The 12,742-nt window shown below is 38.0% G+C and overlaps 1 protein-coding gene across 1 annotated transcript in view; it reads left to right on the top strand.

Annotated features, from left to right (window-relative positions):
• The first annotated feature begins 5,100 nt into the window (after positions 1-5,100).
• Positions 5,101-12,742, top strand: part of LOC112554366 (probable E3 ubiquitin-protein ligase HERC1) — a 56,443-nt gene continuing 48,801 nt past the window's right edge. The window contains exons 1-13 of the mRNA XM_025222122.1: positions 5,101-5,181; positions 5,703-5,747; positions 6,250-6,949; positions 7,198-7,441; positions 7,742-7,837; positions 8,339-8,617; positions 9,067-9,298; positions 9,864-9,943; positions 10,256-10,352; positions 10,587-10,730; positions 11,126-11,253; positions 11,992-12,136; positions 12,529-12,700. Of these exons, the coding sequence (XP_025077907.1) occupies position 5,747; positions 6,250-6,949; positions 7,198-7,441; positions 7,742-7,837; positions 8,339-8,617; positions 9,067-9,298; positions 9,864-9,943; positions 10,256-10,352; positions 10,587-10,730; positions 11,126-11,253; positions 11,992-12,136; positions 12,529-12,700 (2,318 nt within the window). The 5' untranslated portion in view covers positions 5,101-5,181; positions 5,703-5,746. The remainder of the gene's footprint in view (positions 5,182-5,702; positions 5,748-6,249; positions 6,950-7,197; positions 7,442-7,741; positions 7,838-8,338; positions 8,618-9,066; positions 9,299-9,863; positions 9,944-10,255; positions 10,353-10,586; positions 10,731-11,125; positions 11,254-11,991; positions 12,137-12,528; positions 12,701-12,742) is intronic.

Genomic DNA, 12,742 nt, shown 5'->3' with positions numbered 1-12,742 from the left:
ATGTTTGTGCATGAGTGTTAATTACATACCTGGATATTTTTGCTTTTGAGATTGCGGGGTTAACTTTTCTAAAAGTGATAACAACGATAATTCATTAAACACAGACACTCCTACCTGCTTGCTTCGACAAAGGCAGAGCTGAACAGACAGTACACGACGAAAAGAATACCTGTAAACGGTTTTCAAAGAATGAGAGAATATATGATTTATTTATCTGTTCTTGTCGCCAGTCTCTTCTTCTTCTCCTGCTCCTCTTCCTACTCTGTTCCCTTCTCCTTGTTCCTTTTTTTAGTCTGTATCCTCCCTTTTTTTTTTTCTCCTCTCATTTTCCTGCCTTTTTTTCCTCTGTCCCTTGCATGAATGAGCATACCTCTCAATCTAGAAGCAAGCGGCGGAGTGTTTTTAAAAGAACTGAGCTACAAATAATGCACCATCTACCAAGCGTGAACACTGATGTCGACATGCATTAAAGTGTAATCAAGCGGCAGAATCCGTGTCTTTCTGTGCTTGAGTTTATGTTGATGAATGTGCAGGTCATTGCGTTTGTACTTTTTTTTCTAAAATTCATACTCAACGTTTAGAAACGATCCAATCAATACGCCAGTCACCAGATAGATAATTGATTATTTGCGGGTTTTTTCCAAATCCATCAACTCGTTCTGTCTTCATCTCCGGTTTGATAGCCATAGCATTGTGTGACTTTGCTGTTATACTACCTGACAAACTGCTGATAATCACCATTGTCCCATAGAAAGTGTGTTCCACGAGTTAGTGGGTCTTATTGTTAAAGAAATAGCTATAAATATTAGGTTGCATATTCCAAAAGATTCTAAATGAACATCACGACCTTCTGCGCATATGCCAACAGCACATATGAATGTAAGTAGCAAGGATACCAGGCGTTGCTCGGGTGATGCCCCGGCTGACAAGCTGTCAGGGTTCAGTGCACTCAAGAAGCAGACCAAACGCAGGAGACAGTTTGAAGTGAGGGAAGACAAACATTGCTGTGCCAGCCGCCAAGCTTCTCTCTTTCTCTCTTTTTCAATCTCCATCCCTCTATCTCATAGTGTATCCTCCAAACTGATGGCAAACTGTAGTCTTCCGAGTAGTTTTTTTTTATAAGCGTAAACAATTATCTTATATGCTACGCAAATAATAGTAAAAAAGAAAAAGAAAACAACCATCAGAGTTGAATTAATAATGTATACGTAATAAAAACATTAGGTATGATTATGAAGGATACACTGCTGTTCGCTCAGTTATGTAACACATACGCGCATTTAGTTTTCAAAATTGTTGTTGCCTGCTCACAAACAAAAAATCACAATAGAATGCTCAGTCTTTTAATCAAGTTGATCACGATGTCAGAAATTATGTAAGCCAGAAGCAAGACCTATGTTGTAATTAGTGATCAACGTTTTAGCTATTTGGCTACTTGTATTTAAATTGTTATATTATAAAATATTTTATGTAAATATTAATGTTATTTTACATTGGAGCTTTGGAATAATGTGATTGTATGTGAACTTCTGTTAGTACAATTCAGTACTATCAGTGCGCTAGTGAAAAATGGAATTTCAAATTAGTGGAATTAATTTAACATGGTGAGACCTTTGTTGACGATCACTTATGAAGGTGTGAAAATCGTTTGACTTCCACTTTGCATTGATTAACAGCCTCTATCTAGGTAATTGATTTCGAGAAAAAAGAGTTCGATCGAGAAAATACGTTGCAAATGACTATTTTGTGGAAATATTAGATATTGCGCATTAATAGGTTTTACTTCAAGGAAGCTAAAGGAAGTCAGTATACATACAATAGTCTATGATTCCCCATGGGATTATCCTTCCCCGCAGCTTCCTGACTCGTTTTGGCTCAAATGATTTAGATTAATGTTTAATATTCCTCCCAGAGCTGCAACAGAAGGATACACGCTTTTCTGCGCACACTTACATACGGCATATGCTGCGGGTGTTTTTCATCATTTTAATACCTGTCATGGTAATGATCGATGCTCTCCCCTGAGGCACATTTCTGTCCCTTTACGGCGATATATAATCGGGGCTCTGTCGGGAGGGCTTGCACCGCTGATACCTTGGGGCATACCTCGTGACTTAAGGTAGTCTGAACGTTGACTCCATCCGCGGGAATGCTGGAACGAAGTAAAATTAATACGCGGTGCAGTTACTGGTGTTTATGCACACAAAGCACTCATTTCTGCTGGCTTGTGTCAACACTTTAATGCATGCCTCCCAGTAGGACTTCGGAAATTACTCAGGGGGCGCACCTGATGTGTAAGACCTGGGCATGGTTGCTATAGCGACACAGGGTTTCCTGCTAACGCCAGAGTTCGAAATCTGTCATTTCTTAACGAGGTGGCGTATGTGGCATGCACACGCAGACCCGCAGGCACACGGGGCATAAATAATACGAAAATTCACTGTGTATTAACGGATTGATTTTGACAGTCGAGATATGCGATCATTAGATACAGATGGAGATAAAGCAACTTTATGTTCAATAAACAACAACAAAAACAATATTGTTTATAGTCTTCAATTTTTTAAATTGTGCTCGTATATGTATAAGTATTAAAATATATCTGAGCTTCATTGTACTTGTAGGTTGGGAAGGTACCAAACATCACTTTCTATTTTGTTTCCATGGATGTTATGGGAGTGATGGTTAATAACTTATCGTGAGTCTGCTTAACGAAGCTGTCAACCTTTTCCTGCAGCATTGCTGCTGACAACAGACATGTTGGGAACTAATCGAACTCTTTTTTACCAACATCACTTCGACTGCTACGCTCCAGTGGCTGCATGTTAGTCTTTACTTCATTGGGACCCTACTGAGGCAGATATTGATTAGATTAGTAGAGACTGGGATGGCGAATAAATTCTTTGTGAAACAATGGTCTCCGTATTACAGTGTTTTTCAATTAAAAGAAAATCGTTACACCCATTCGCAGATAAGCATAAGGGCATTCGGATTTTTCTAAAGGATGATGTTTTAAAAAATGAAATCGACCTAAAAACTTGTACATGAGAAAAAGTACACACGAACTCTCTCTCTCTCTCTCTCTCTCTCTCTCACACACACACACACAATCGACACATGTGCACCTAAATGTTACCTACGTTTATGTGCATATGCTCCTTACTACATAACGGAACATACTAACCACATACTTGCATTTAGAAACCTGTAGTCGTGCGTTTATATTGTCCATCTCTTCTTAGCTTCTGAAAAAAAAATAGTTTCCTTGGACAGTGAGACGACGTATCATTATAAAAGCTTTCCTCTTGTGCACTTATATTTCCTCAGATTTCAAAAGAGATTTTAAAACCCGTCCTGTATTATTTAGCAATGGTTATCTCGCTGTTTAAATTATCAATGGTTAGCCATTGTGTTCTCACAGAGGGAACATTCTCTACATGAATATAAAATGACTAGTCGTCAATATGCTTTCCCCAGGCGGGCATTCTGCGACGCCATATAATGAAAAATGTTTTATTTCGTATGTCATCGATTTCTGTGGAAGCTCTGTTGGTTATTTTTTTAATCCTGTGACGCGACTTTAATTTTTCTCTATTGTTATATTCTAAATAGCCAGCTGATATATTCAAGTGGTAATTTTAAATAACTTCTATGGATAAAATACAATCAACATGATCGAATATGAAAGTATATGAGGGCCTAACTGTCACTGCTAGCCTTTAGAAAACTTTTCCCTTGCGATAAATTGCATCGACCTAGCTCCAGGATCCCAACACACACAGAACATTAGCACTAGCGACAATAACGGTAATCGTTATGTAAGAAAAAGTAGTAGTACATAAAACTGGAGATATTGGAAGAAAGCATTTTCTAAATCAATATTTAGGATCATGCTTCATTGCATTGCGGCCCTATGCTCCTCAATGAGTAACAAGGATTAAACTAACATTTAGTTGTTTGGTTGGTTGGCTGGATGGCTGCTTGGTTGGTGTGGTGTTGGTGTTGGTGTTGGTGTTGGTGGTAAGGTAGTGGTGGTGGTGGTTTTGTGTGTGTTGTGTGTGTGCGCTCGCTCAGGCCTGATAAGATGGGGGCAGGGGATGCTGTACTCAGCCTGCGGCTGTGAAGGGGGTCTGGCCTTAGAAGATTTTTCCCCATCTTCTTTTCCTTTTTTTTTCCTTTCAAAGAATGGTTGACGGAGCACCCTTTCATATGAAGCCTGTCTTCGTATGCGTAAATGATGCATAGACAACTTCATTATGAACACGCATACACAGAAACACGCAAACAAAATGTGAATAAAGCTGATTAAGAGAGCGCTATAGAACTTGTTTAGAATGTCATATGGGATAAAGAAGAGATATGGCCAAAAGTTGTTCTCACTGGGCACTATCGTTAGGAAAAAACTCCAATCCGAGCAATAAATGTTCCAATCCATACCACAGCTCTAGTCATAGAACGCATCTAAAAAGTAGAAGTCTTTCTACTGTTTCTTTTTTATGCTCTTAAGGTTTTCTGCCGAATGTTTCTCTGATAAACCACACTGAGTTTACAAGCTGTCGGAAGCGACTGTCAGGACGTTCAACTATTAGTGTCATCGCATGCGAAATGTAATACAAGTTCGTGGTCTAGCTCTTTATGCAGGTTTACTATAGAGAACAATATATTCATAAGTCTTTACAAATAAACAAAAAAAAAAAAAAAAAAAAAAAAAAGTGGATCGGCAGCTTTCTTTGTCCCCATCAATCATCTGTTTATGTCGATACGGGACATTTAAATAAATTTAATATCCCCAGCTTAAACACACACACACATATCATATGTTTATAATCGTATAATAAACAATACGTGCTTTGCAGATGTTTTTACGAGAACTTTAATTATTATTATTGTGAGTCTTTCTGCATTTGCCTGTATTTAAAGGCCTCTGGCGGAGTTTTTAGTACAAGTTTGCCTGCTTTTTTCATTTCATTTGTTGGTTGCGATTGTTTTTACCGCAAATTTCTGAAGAAGTCTACGACTCTTTCACAGCTATCACTACCATGGCAACGCTAGGCCAAGGGAACGTACTCCTTCTAAAAATTTAGGTCAAAGGTTACATCCTATCAAGAAAGATAACTGGCGGATTGATGGTAAAGACGGCTTGACACAGCAGAAAGATAATAATTTGCATTTTTTTGCAAGGTAAGTTTGCGACTGTATAAGTGCTTTCTTGAAAAATATGCTTTCTTTTTAAAAAATACGGGCAGGTGTCGGAGAGAGCAAGTTTTGCAGCACAAGGACCGTAATGAATAGAACATGAACGTTGGCTTGGGTAAAAACGAATCTTGTCTGCTACCAACCGGTAGCCGGAGTATAATCTTGCTATTTTGTTAGTGATTATTAATGCCTGTGTGTAATTTTCATTCTTCATAATCTCTGCCATTTAAATTAGTTTCTTTTACAATTTTGGAATTTTTCTTAAAATTGCGTAGTTTGGATATCAGTAGATCAGTAGGAAGTGTCCAGTGCCACAAAAGGCATTTCAAATGAAAACGCTTCCAAGTTAATAATAAAAAAACACACACACAGCCCCACATATAATTAATGAAGTGTGCTAGGTCTTTAGCCATAAGCCATAAAAGTTATTAGAATGCAAAAGGGCATAACATTTTCTTTCACTTACATTTTATGTGAATGAGCTATTTAAATGATTTTGATTGCAGATGACATGAACAAGAGCTGAGGAAGAGCAAGAGTCATTTGTGATAGTATGTTCTGTTTGCTCATTACTTTTGTGAAGAAAATTTTTGTCTTGTTTATTAAATATTTTATTTTCAGTTTTGTATTTTTGTGTGAAGCATTTCTTTACTTTATGCAGGTATTCAATGTCCTGGAAATGCTGTAAACAATGATTAAAAATTGTTTCTTTATGGTACATGTTGCACATAAATTCAAAACACCAAGAAGCAAAAAGGATCATTGTTAAATTTTTTAAAGTAGTAATTGGAAGCAGTATTTTTAGTAAATCATATCACATGTAAATAGTGACTTTTCTAGGAAGTCAATTATAAGTGTTTTCTTTGATTTAAGAGCCTTAGCATGCTACTATATTAGAATGGGACTGATGGCTTTCATGATTCTGAAATTTCATTCTTGAAGAGCTGTACAAGTAAAATTTTTACAAACGAGTAAACTTCATAACAGTCTGATGCTTTCTTTGTTGGTGACTATTTATCTTTTTTGTTTTTTACATTATCATTTTGTCACCAGTGAGCTGGCAGGACAGAATGGTTGGCTGCAAGCACAAACTGAAGTGGTTTGACCACCTGAACAGCAGCTGGGTCACTGAGGACTGCGAGTCTATTAACTACTCAGATAGCTTGAATGCGCTGTACGAGCGTCTTTTGGACAACAAAGAAGTGGTTTTCTTTCCACCTCAAGCCATTCCAATCAGTGGCCCTCCTTTGCCAGATTTTGATTCTGACTCCCTCACAACAGATGAACAAGAACATCTTCTGGACTCCCTTCTGTCCAATCAGCTCTTTCTGGGAGCTGTTGTTTATAATAGCGCTCCATTTACACAGAAATTGAGGAGGAGGCAACTAGTCCTGCAGAGGATTTATCATGCTGTGTCACACAAGTTTCACAACAGACCAGAATCAACCCAGATTGGAACAGAGGCAAAGTCACAAGTGGTTGGTGCCTCAAATGAAAAGTCTGGAGCTTCTGTGATTTCTGGCAGCGATGCTCTGATTGAACTAGGAGTCAAAACTGGACTTAGCCTCCTTTTTTCACTTTTCAGACAGAATTGGTTGCTAGCACGTCAGACTGGGCAGATGTCTTTGTGTAATGAAGTGTTACAGACAGCAATTTCCATTGTGTCATCGCTTCCTCCTTTGTCTTTGGCCAACGAGGCTCGGCTCACTAGTCTTGGGACAGATTCTTTGAATGAGGTCACCTCATTTCTGAGGTTAGTATAATGTTAGGAGTGTTAATATCATATTTATTGTCACAATACTAAACTTTTAATTTGTTAAAAATAATATTTAAAGCATTTGGTACATATAAATGCCTCTGTTTCAATGAAACTTAATAACATTGTAATAACATAATACTGCGTTAATGCTACTTAATAATTTCTGTTACATCAGTGCTAAAAGGGAAAAGAAGAGTAAATTACTTGGGTTTTCTCATCCAGCAACTTTTCTTTTCCAAAAGATCAGCAGCCTCACCTCAGGCAGGAGCTGATGCTGCAGGACAGCAGTTGGCAGCAGAGTTGATGCTCGCTCTCACAGCGCAGCGAGGAATGTTGCACTTCCTTTTGGACTGGGTGGATTTGGCACTACATGTCTCAGCTGCAGCCCGCAGCGAGGAGAAGAAATCAGGGGTGCATGAAGGGCGACTTGGAAGGATTGGATTAATCTTTTTTCAGAAAGTCTTATCAGAGATGGTGCAGTCTGCAGTAAGTTGTGCATTTTTTTCAGGATAATCTTTAAATGTACTTTTATTGTTAGTCATAAGACGTCAATGTTAAATTTATTCTGGTGCCAGACAAGGTGTTACTTAAAGACGATTTGTACATGTTCACTGGCCTGAATTTAAAAATTTTAATTCAGAGATATTTCATGTTTATTTTCTATAGGCTGCTAAAGTTTCAGTATGCATATACTTTGGTAAATTTGTGGATACCAGTGCTTTGTTAAGTAGCATCTTCAGCTGTGTGTAGTATTGCCTATGTCAGAACTTAATTTACTGTAAACAGAGTGGTGGCCGGAACTGTACGTCTAGACCGTCTTTGCAAGAGAACACAGATGGTCACCTACCCATGCATGAGGCAGCCATTCTATTGATGGAAGAGGTTTGACAAATCAATTCAATCCTGACTACAAATTAGATTTTGAAAGAATTTCTCACAGTTATTTGTGCAGATTTCTCCTTTTTCCCCCAAATCTTGCTTTAGTTCATTAATAGACACTAATCTATTGTAACATCAACAAAGTATATTAGCATGATAACCTTGTCAAGGCTACAGCCAGTGAGAGAGGTGAGAGAATGCGCTAATTAAATTTATCTCTGCTCTTTATTAACAGTATTTGAATATAAATGTTTGCAATCAAAAGTTTAGTCGCTCATGTCTCAGAAATTACACCCCCCAAAAAAATTGCAATCTTATAAATCTTAGCAGCTTCAGCCAAATCAAACTCAAGAAAAGCTAGTCTCATTGGTGCATACGCAGTTTTAACCTAAATGCAGTGATCAGTCAAGATTGTAAAAAGAGTCATGTACACTATTTCCTTGATCATAAAACAATGTTTTTTGTTAAGCAGTCAAATATTGATCTCAGAAAGCTTGCCCACAGCTGCAGCACCTTGCTGAAGACTACACCAACACCTCTGCTGGACCTGACAGCAATGTGAACAACACTGCCTCCACTTCTAGCAGTAGCACTTCTGGCTGTGAGACAGGCGTGACTGGGAGACCCAGTGTGATGTTGTCAACATCTGGATCAGGCCAGGGGGCAAGGGAGGAGTGTGATGTCTACGTCTGGGGCAGCAACAATTCACATCAGCTAGCTGAAGGCAGCCAAGAGAAAATCCTCACACCAAAGCTTGCTTCTGCTTTTGCTAGCTGTCAGCTGGTAAGGTTTTAAGCTCCTCTGTTAAGATTTTTGATATTTCATTAATTTATAATAAATATTGTGTACAATATAGTTAAGTTGCATGATAAATATTTTATAAATCATATGGATAAATACAGGGTTAGGGTTGATGTATGATCTCTGTTTCATTGTCTATTGTGTAAAAATTTTATCAAAAGTAATACGTAGAGTTATTTGCTAAGAGATGCAAACTTCTTTTAATCTTAGAAAACGATAAAAATGGATTTCAAGTGATTATAAGTGTCTTTGTGGTGGTTTCATTAGAGCTGAATATGGCCTTTTCTGTTCCTGGATTTGGCATTATAAAGAAGCACACAGTTCAACAATGTATGTCATCTTGAAAATCATTTCTTACAATGTCTAGTCATCTTGATTTTCCTGCTGCAGACAAACAGAAACTGTTAAATTGATAAAGTTCTTTGTTGCAGATTGAAGCTGGTCAGTTCTGCACATTCCTGATCCATAATGACAACACTGTGAGTGCTTGTGGCAAAGGCAGTTATGGACGACTAGGTCTGGGTGACTCAAACAATCAGCCATTCCCTATGAAGGTGACATTTGAACCTAAATGTGGTATAAAGAAAATATCATCATCCAAAGGTTCTGATGGACACACACTGGCCCTTTCTGTAGATGGGGAGGTTTATTCTTGGGGAGATGGTGAGTATAAGTTAGTCTAGTACAAGTGCAATGTTTACACTTCCAACACTTCTCTTTTTATTAAGTCTAGACATTTGCTTTTTGTTACTGTATGCGTTACAATGGAAAGTGGGAAGATAGTGTTAATGACAATGATGTGCAAGCCCTGGGGGATTTTGTCTTCATCAATGGCTTATTGGGCACTGGAATCTATGATGCCAATTTCTCTGTCAAGCTAAGTCTACTCAGTTGTTGAATTTCAGTCATTTATTTGCTATGAGTACACACGATCTCTGATCGCACAATCAGTAGACATAGGTTAGCTAAAGCTGAGAAACCGAGAATCAGTAACTCGCGGCCAAAAAGGCAGTGTATGCCTCTGTGCTCACTAACTCCTTCTCATACTTGTTTGTGGGGAATACACATATGGATTATACTCAGGTGTGCCCAGACATCTGGGCCTGTTACAGTGACCTGTTGACATGTATTAAGCATTCAAAGGAATCAGCAGATATTTATTTGTTCAAGTTATTTAGTTGCTAAATTTTATGTTGATGGTTTTTTTTTGTTTTTTTTTTTCCTCCAGGAGATTATGGTAAACTGGGCCATGGAAACAACTGCACTGTAAAGTCACCTAAACTGATTCAAGGTCCTTTTATTGGCAAGGTAGGAACCACTCATGTTTCTGCTTATACACACATCACCGACGAAATAGGGAGTCGGGAGAAGTTTTTTTGAGTTGGGGGAAAATAATGCCCACATGTGTATATCTGTTCACATGACCACATGCATGTATACATATCTACATGGGTGTGTATAGATATGTGTGTACATCCAGTAGCATTCCATTTATGTTCATTTGTATGCCAATATTTAAAGCATATATCAGATCAAATTTTAATGATGATAGGTCTTGTACTCTGTAGTGCTTGTTTCTTGCTTATTTGTTATTGCTTTGCTTATTACTGATTTTTTCAGAAAATCCGTTGCATCTCAGCTGGCTACAGGCATAGTGCTGCAGTAACTGAGGGAGGGGAACTGTACACTTGGGGAGAAGGGGACTATGGCCGCCTTGGTAAGTGAAATATGCATAGATTGATGGGTGAGGAAGAAGTCAACGGTAGGGGCATGCTCAGATATCTGCATATGTGTGTGTGTGTTTTTTTTTTTAAGCCACACACTTGTGTGAAGGAGTGAATGGATATACTCATGTGTAAGTGAGTCTACAGCTTTCTCTATGATTTTCACTTCACAGTAAATTTATTTGGCAAAGTTACATTTTGACAGAATTTTCTAATTTTTGTGCCAGGTCATGGAGATAAAACATCCTATAGCAGCCCTAAGCTGGTGAAGGACATTGGGGAGGTTGGACAAGTGGCCTGTGGTAGTGTCCATACTATTGCAGTGTCTCAGGATGGCAAGACAGTCTGGTCATTTGGCAGTGGGGACAATGGTGAGCCACTGAGCATGAAGTCTGCAAGATGTTAGAACTGAGCCGGGTTGGGGTGGCAGCTTTTTTAGTTAAGTCATGTCTGCAGTCTTAATCTGGCAAAGAAAAGATTATTAAAAGAGATTACTCCTCTGTAACCTTTTATTCTCTGAGAAAATAAGGCACTGTTGTCTAAATATTTATCATGGGGAAGATGCATAGGTACACACCCACATACCTCTTAGTCAAAATAATCCATTGTACTGTCTTATAAAACCTGTAATTGAATAATGGAAAATTAGTCCTGAAATGCTCAGAAAATGTAGTTTGATTTTCTTTAAATTACATGAGTTGATTGCTTAATTGGTGTTAAATACCATGCAGACTTAGGTAGAACGCACTTTTCATTATTTTATCAGGAAAGCTTGGGCATGGAGATATGAACCGGTACAACAAACCTCGTTCGATTGAAGCTTTTGCTGGCATGCACATCCGCAAGGTGGCCTGCAGTGGTCAATCTTCTCTAGCTCTTACCTCCACTGGACAGGTGAGACAGAGGTGTTTTGTTAAACACACTGAGGACTTGCTTGTCAGTGAATTTTGTTACAGGCAGTTGCAACAGCAGAATTATAGTAACTACTTTTTAGGTATATAGGAGGTAAACTATGAAAACAATATGCAAAAGCCAAAAGCAAAAAAACCCCAAAAGACAATTGACCAATTGATGGGTGTAAAAACACCTAACCCAAAAAAAAATATATATATGTTAAGTTTATATATTCGCAGATAATAGCAGGATTATGAAATTGATGCCCTTTCAATCATCTGATAACCTGTAATGTAGAACATTCTGGCACTTAGACAATGAGAAATGTCTTATGCAAAAAGAAAGTAAAATTTTTTTTGTTTTCTCTCAAATTAAATGTTCTGTAGCTCTGTGTGTGTATATATATATACCATGCTGGTGATGATCTTGGTACTATTATCAGAAATTAAGGGTAGAATATTAATTTTATTACACTGGAAATTTTGGGGGGAATATATTCTCAAAAATCAGAATATTTTGGACTTTTGGATGGGTAAAAAAAGTACATTTGTACAAAGGAACACTTAGAGTTTCCAACATTATCATAGTAGAACTTAAAGAAATAGGTAAAGGATATTGCTAACAGAAGTTTTCATTGTCATTTTTTCAGGCAAGTGCTGAGGTTTTACTTAATTAACATACTAGCATATGCCCATCACCAAGTAAATCTTACTCATCTATTTGCTTTCTTCCCCTCAGGTGTATGCTTGGGGTAGTGGCTCTTGCATAGGTTGTGGTGTGGCAGAGTTCACTGCTTTAAGGCCCAAACTTATTGAGGATCTACAGAATATTCGCATTGTGGACATCTCCTGTGGTGACAGCCACTGTTTGGCTCTTTCCCATGGTATGTTTACAGCTTTATTACTATGAATAAATGAATTGAAGAAGTCTCAGAAGTGGGCTTGATTTACTGATGAACTGTCATATTGACAGGGTAAAAACAGCTTTTCTGCCTATTTTAGGTATACACTGTAAGTATTGTTAGTGTGTTGCTGTCTGGTTAGCAAGTAATAAGTTAGCAAGTAATATAATTGTTTAGTCATTTCTTCTTTGACCTTACGAAGTTGAACTTATATTTTAAAAGGATTTATTTTTTAATTTCAAAAGATTGTTCCTTCAAAAAGAAAGTCCATTTATAGTCTGCAGTGAAGAGCTTATTCAGACTGCAATCTTCTTGGCTATGAATATTTGGCCTAGCTGCAGTCTGTTCTTCAAAAACATGCTGTTTACTAACAGATAATGAGGTTTATGCTTGGGGGAATAATGCCATGGGTCAGTGTGGTCAAGGCCACTCCCAAAGTCCCATCACACGACCTCGCAAGGTTGTGGGTCTGGAAGGTGTGGCTGTTCAACAGATCTCGGCAGGTACTTCTCACAGTGTGGCCTGGACAGCACTACCATCAGACAGGTAAGTGGAGCATACTTAAAAAAGAAAATGCTAGCTCCAAGA

The sequence above is a fragment of the Pomacea canaliculata genome, linkage group LG13 (assembly GCF_003073045.1).
Source record: "Pomacea canaliculata isolate SZHN2017 linkage group LG13, ASM307304v1, whole genome shotgun sequence".
NCBI lineage: Eukaryota > Metazoa > Mollusca > Gastropoda > Architaenioglossa > Ampullariidae > Pomacea > Pomacea canaliculata.
This window is presented reverse-complemented; position numbering and strand designations above follow the sequence as displayed.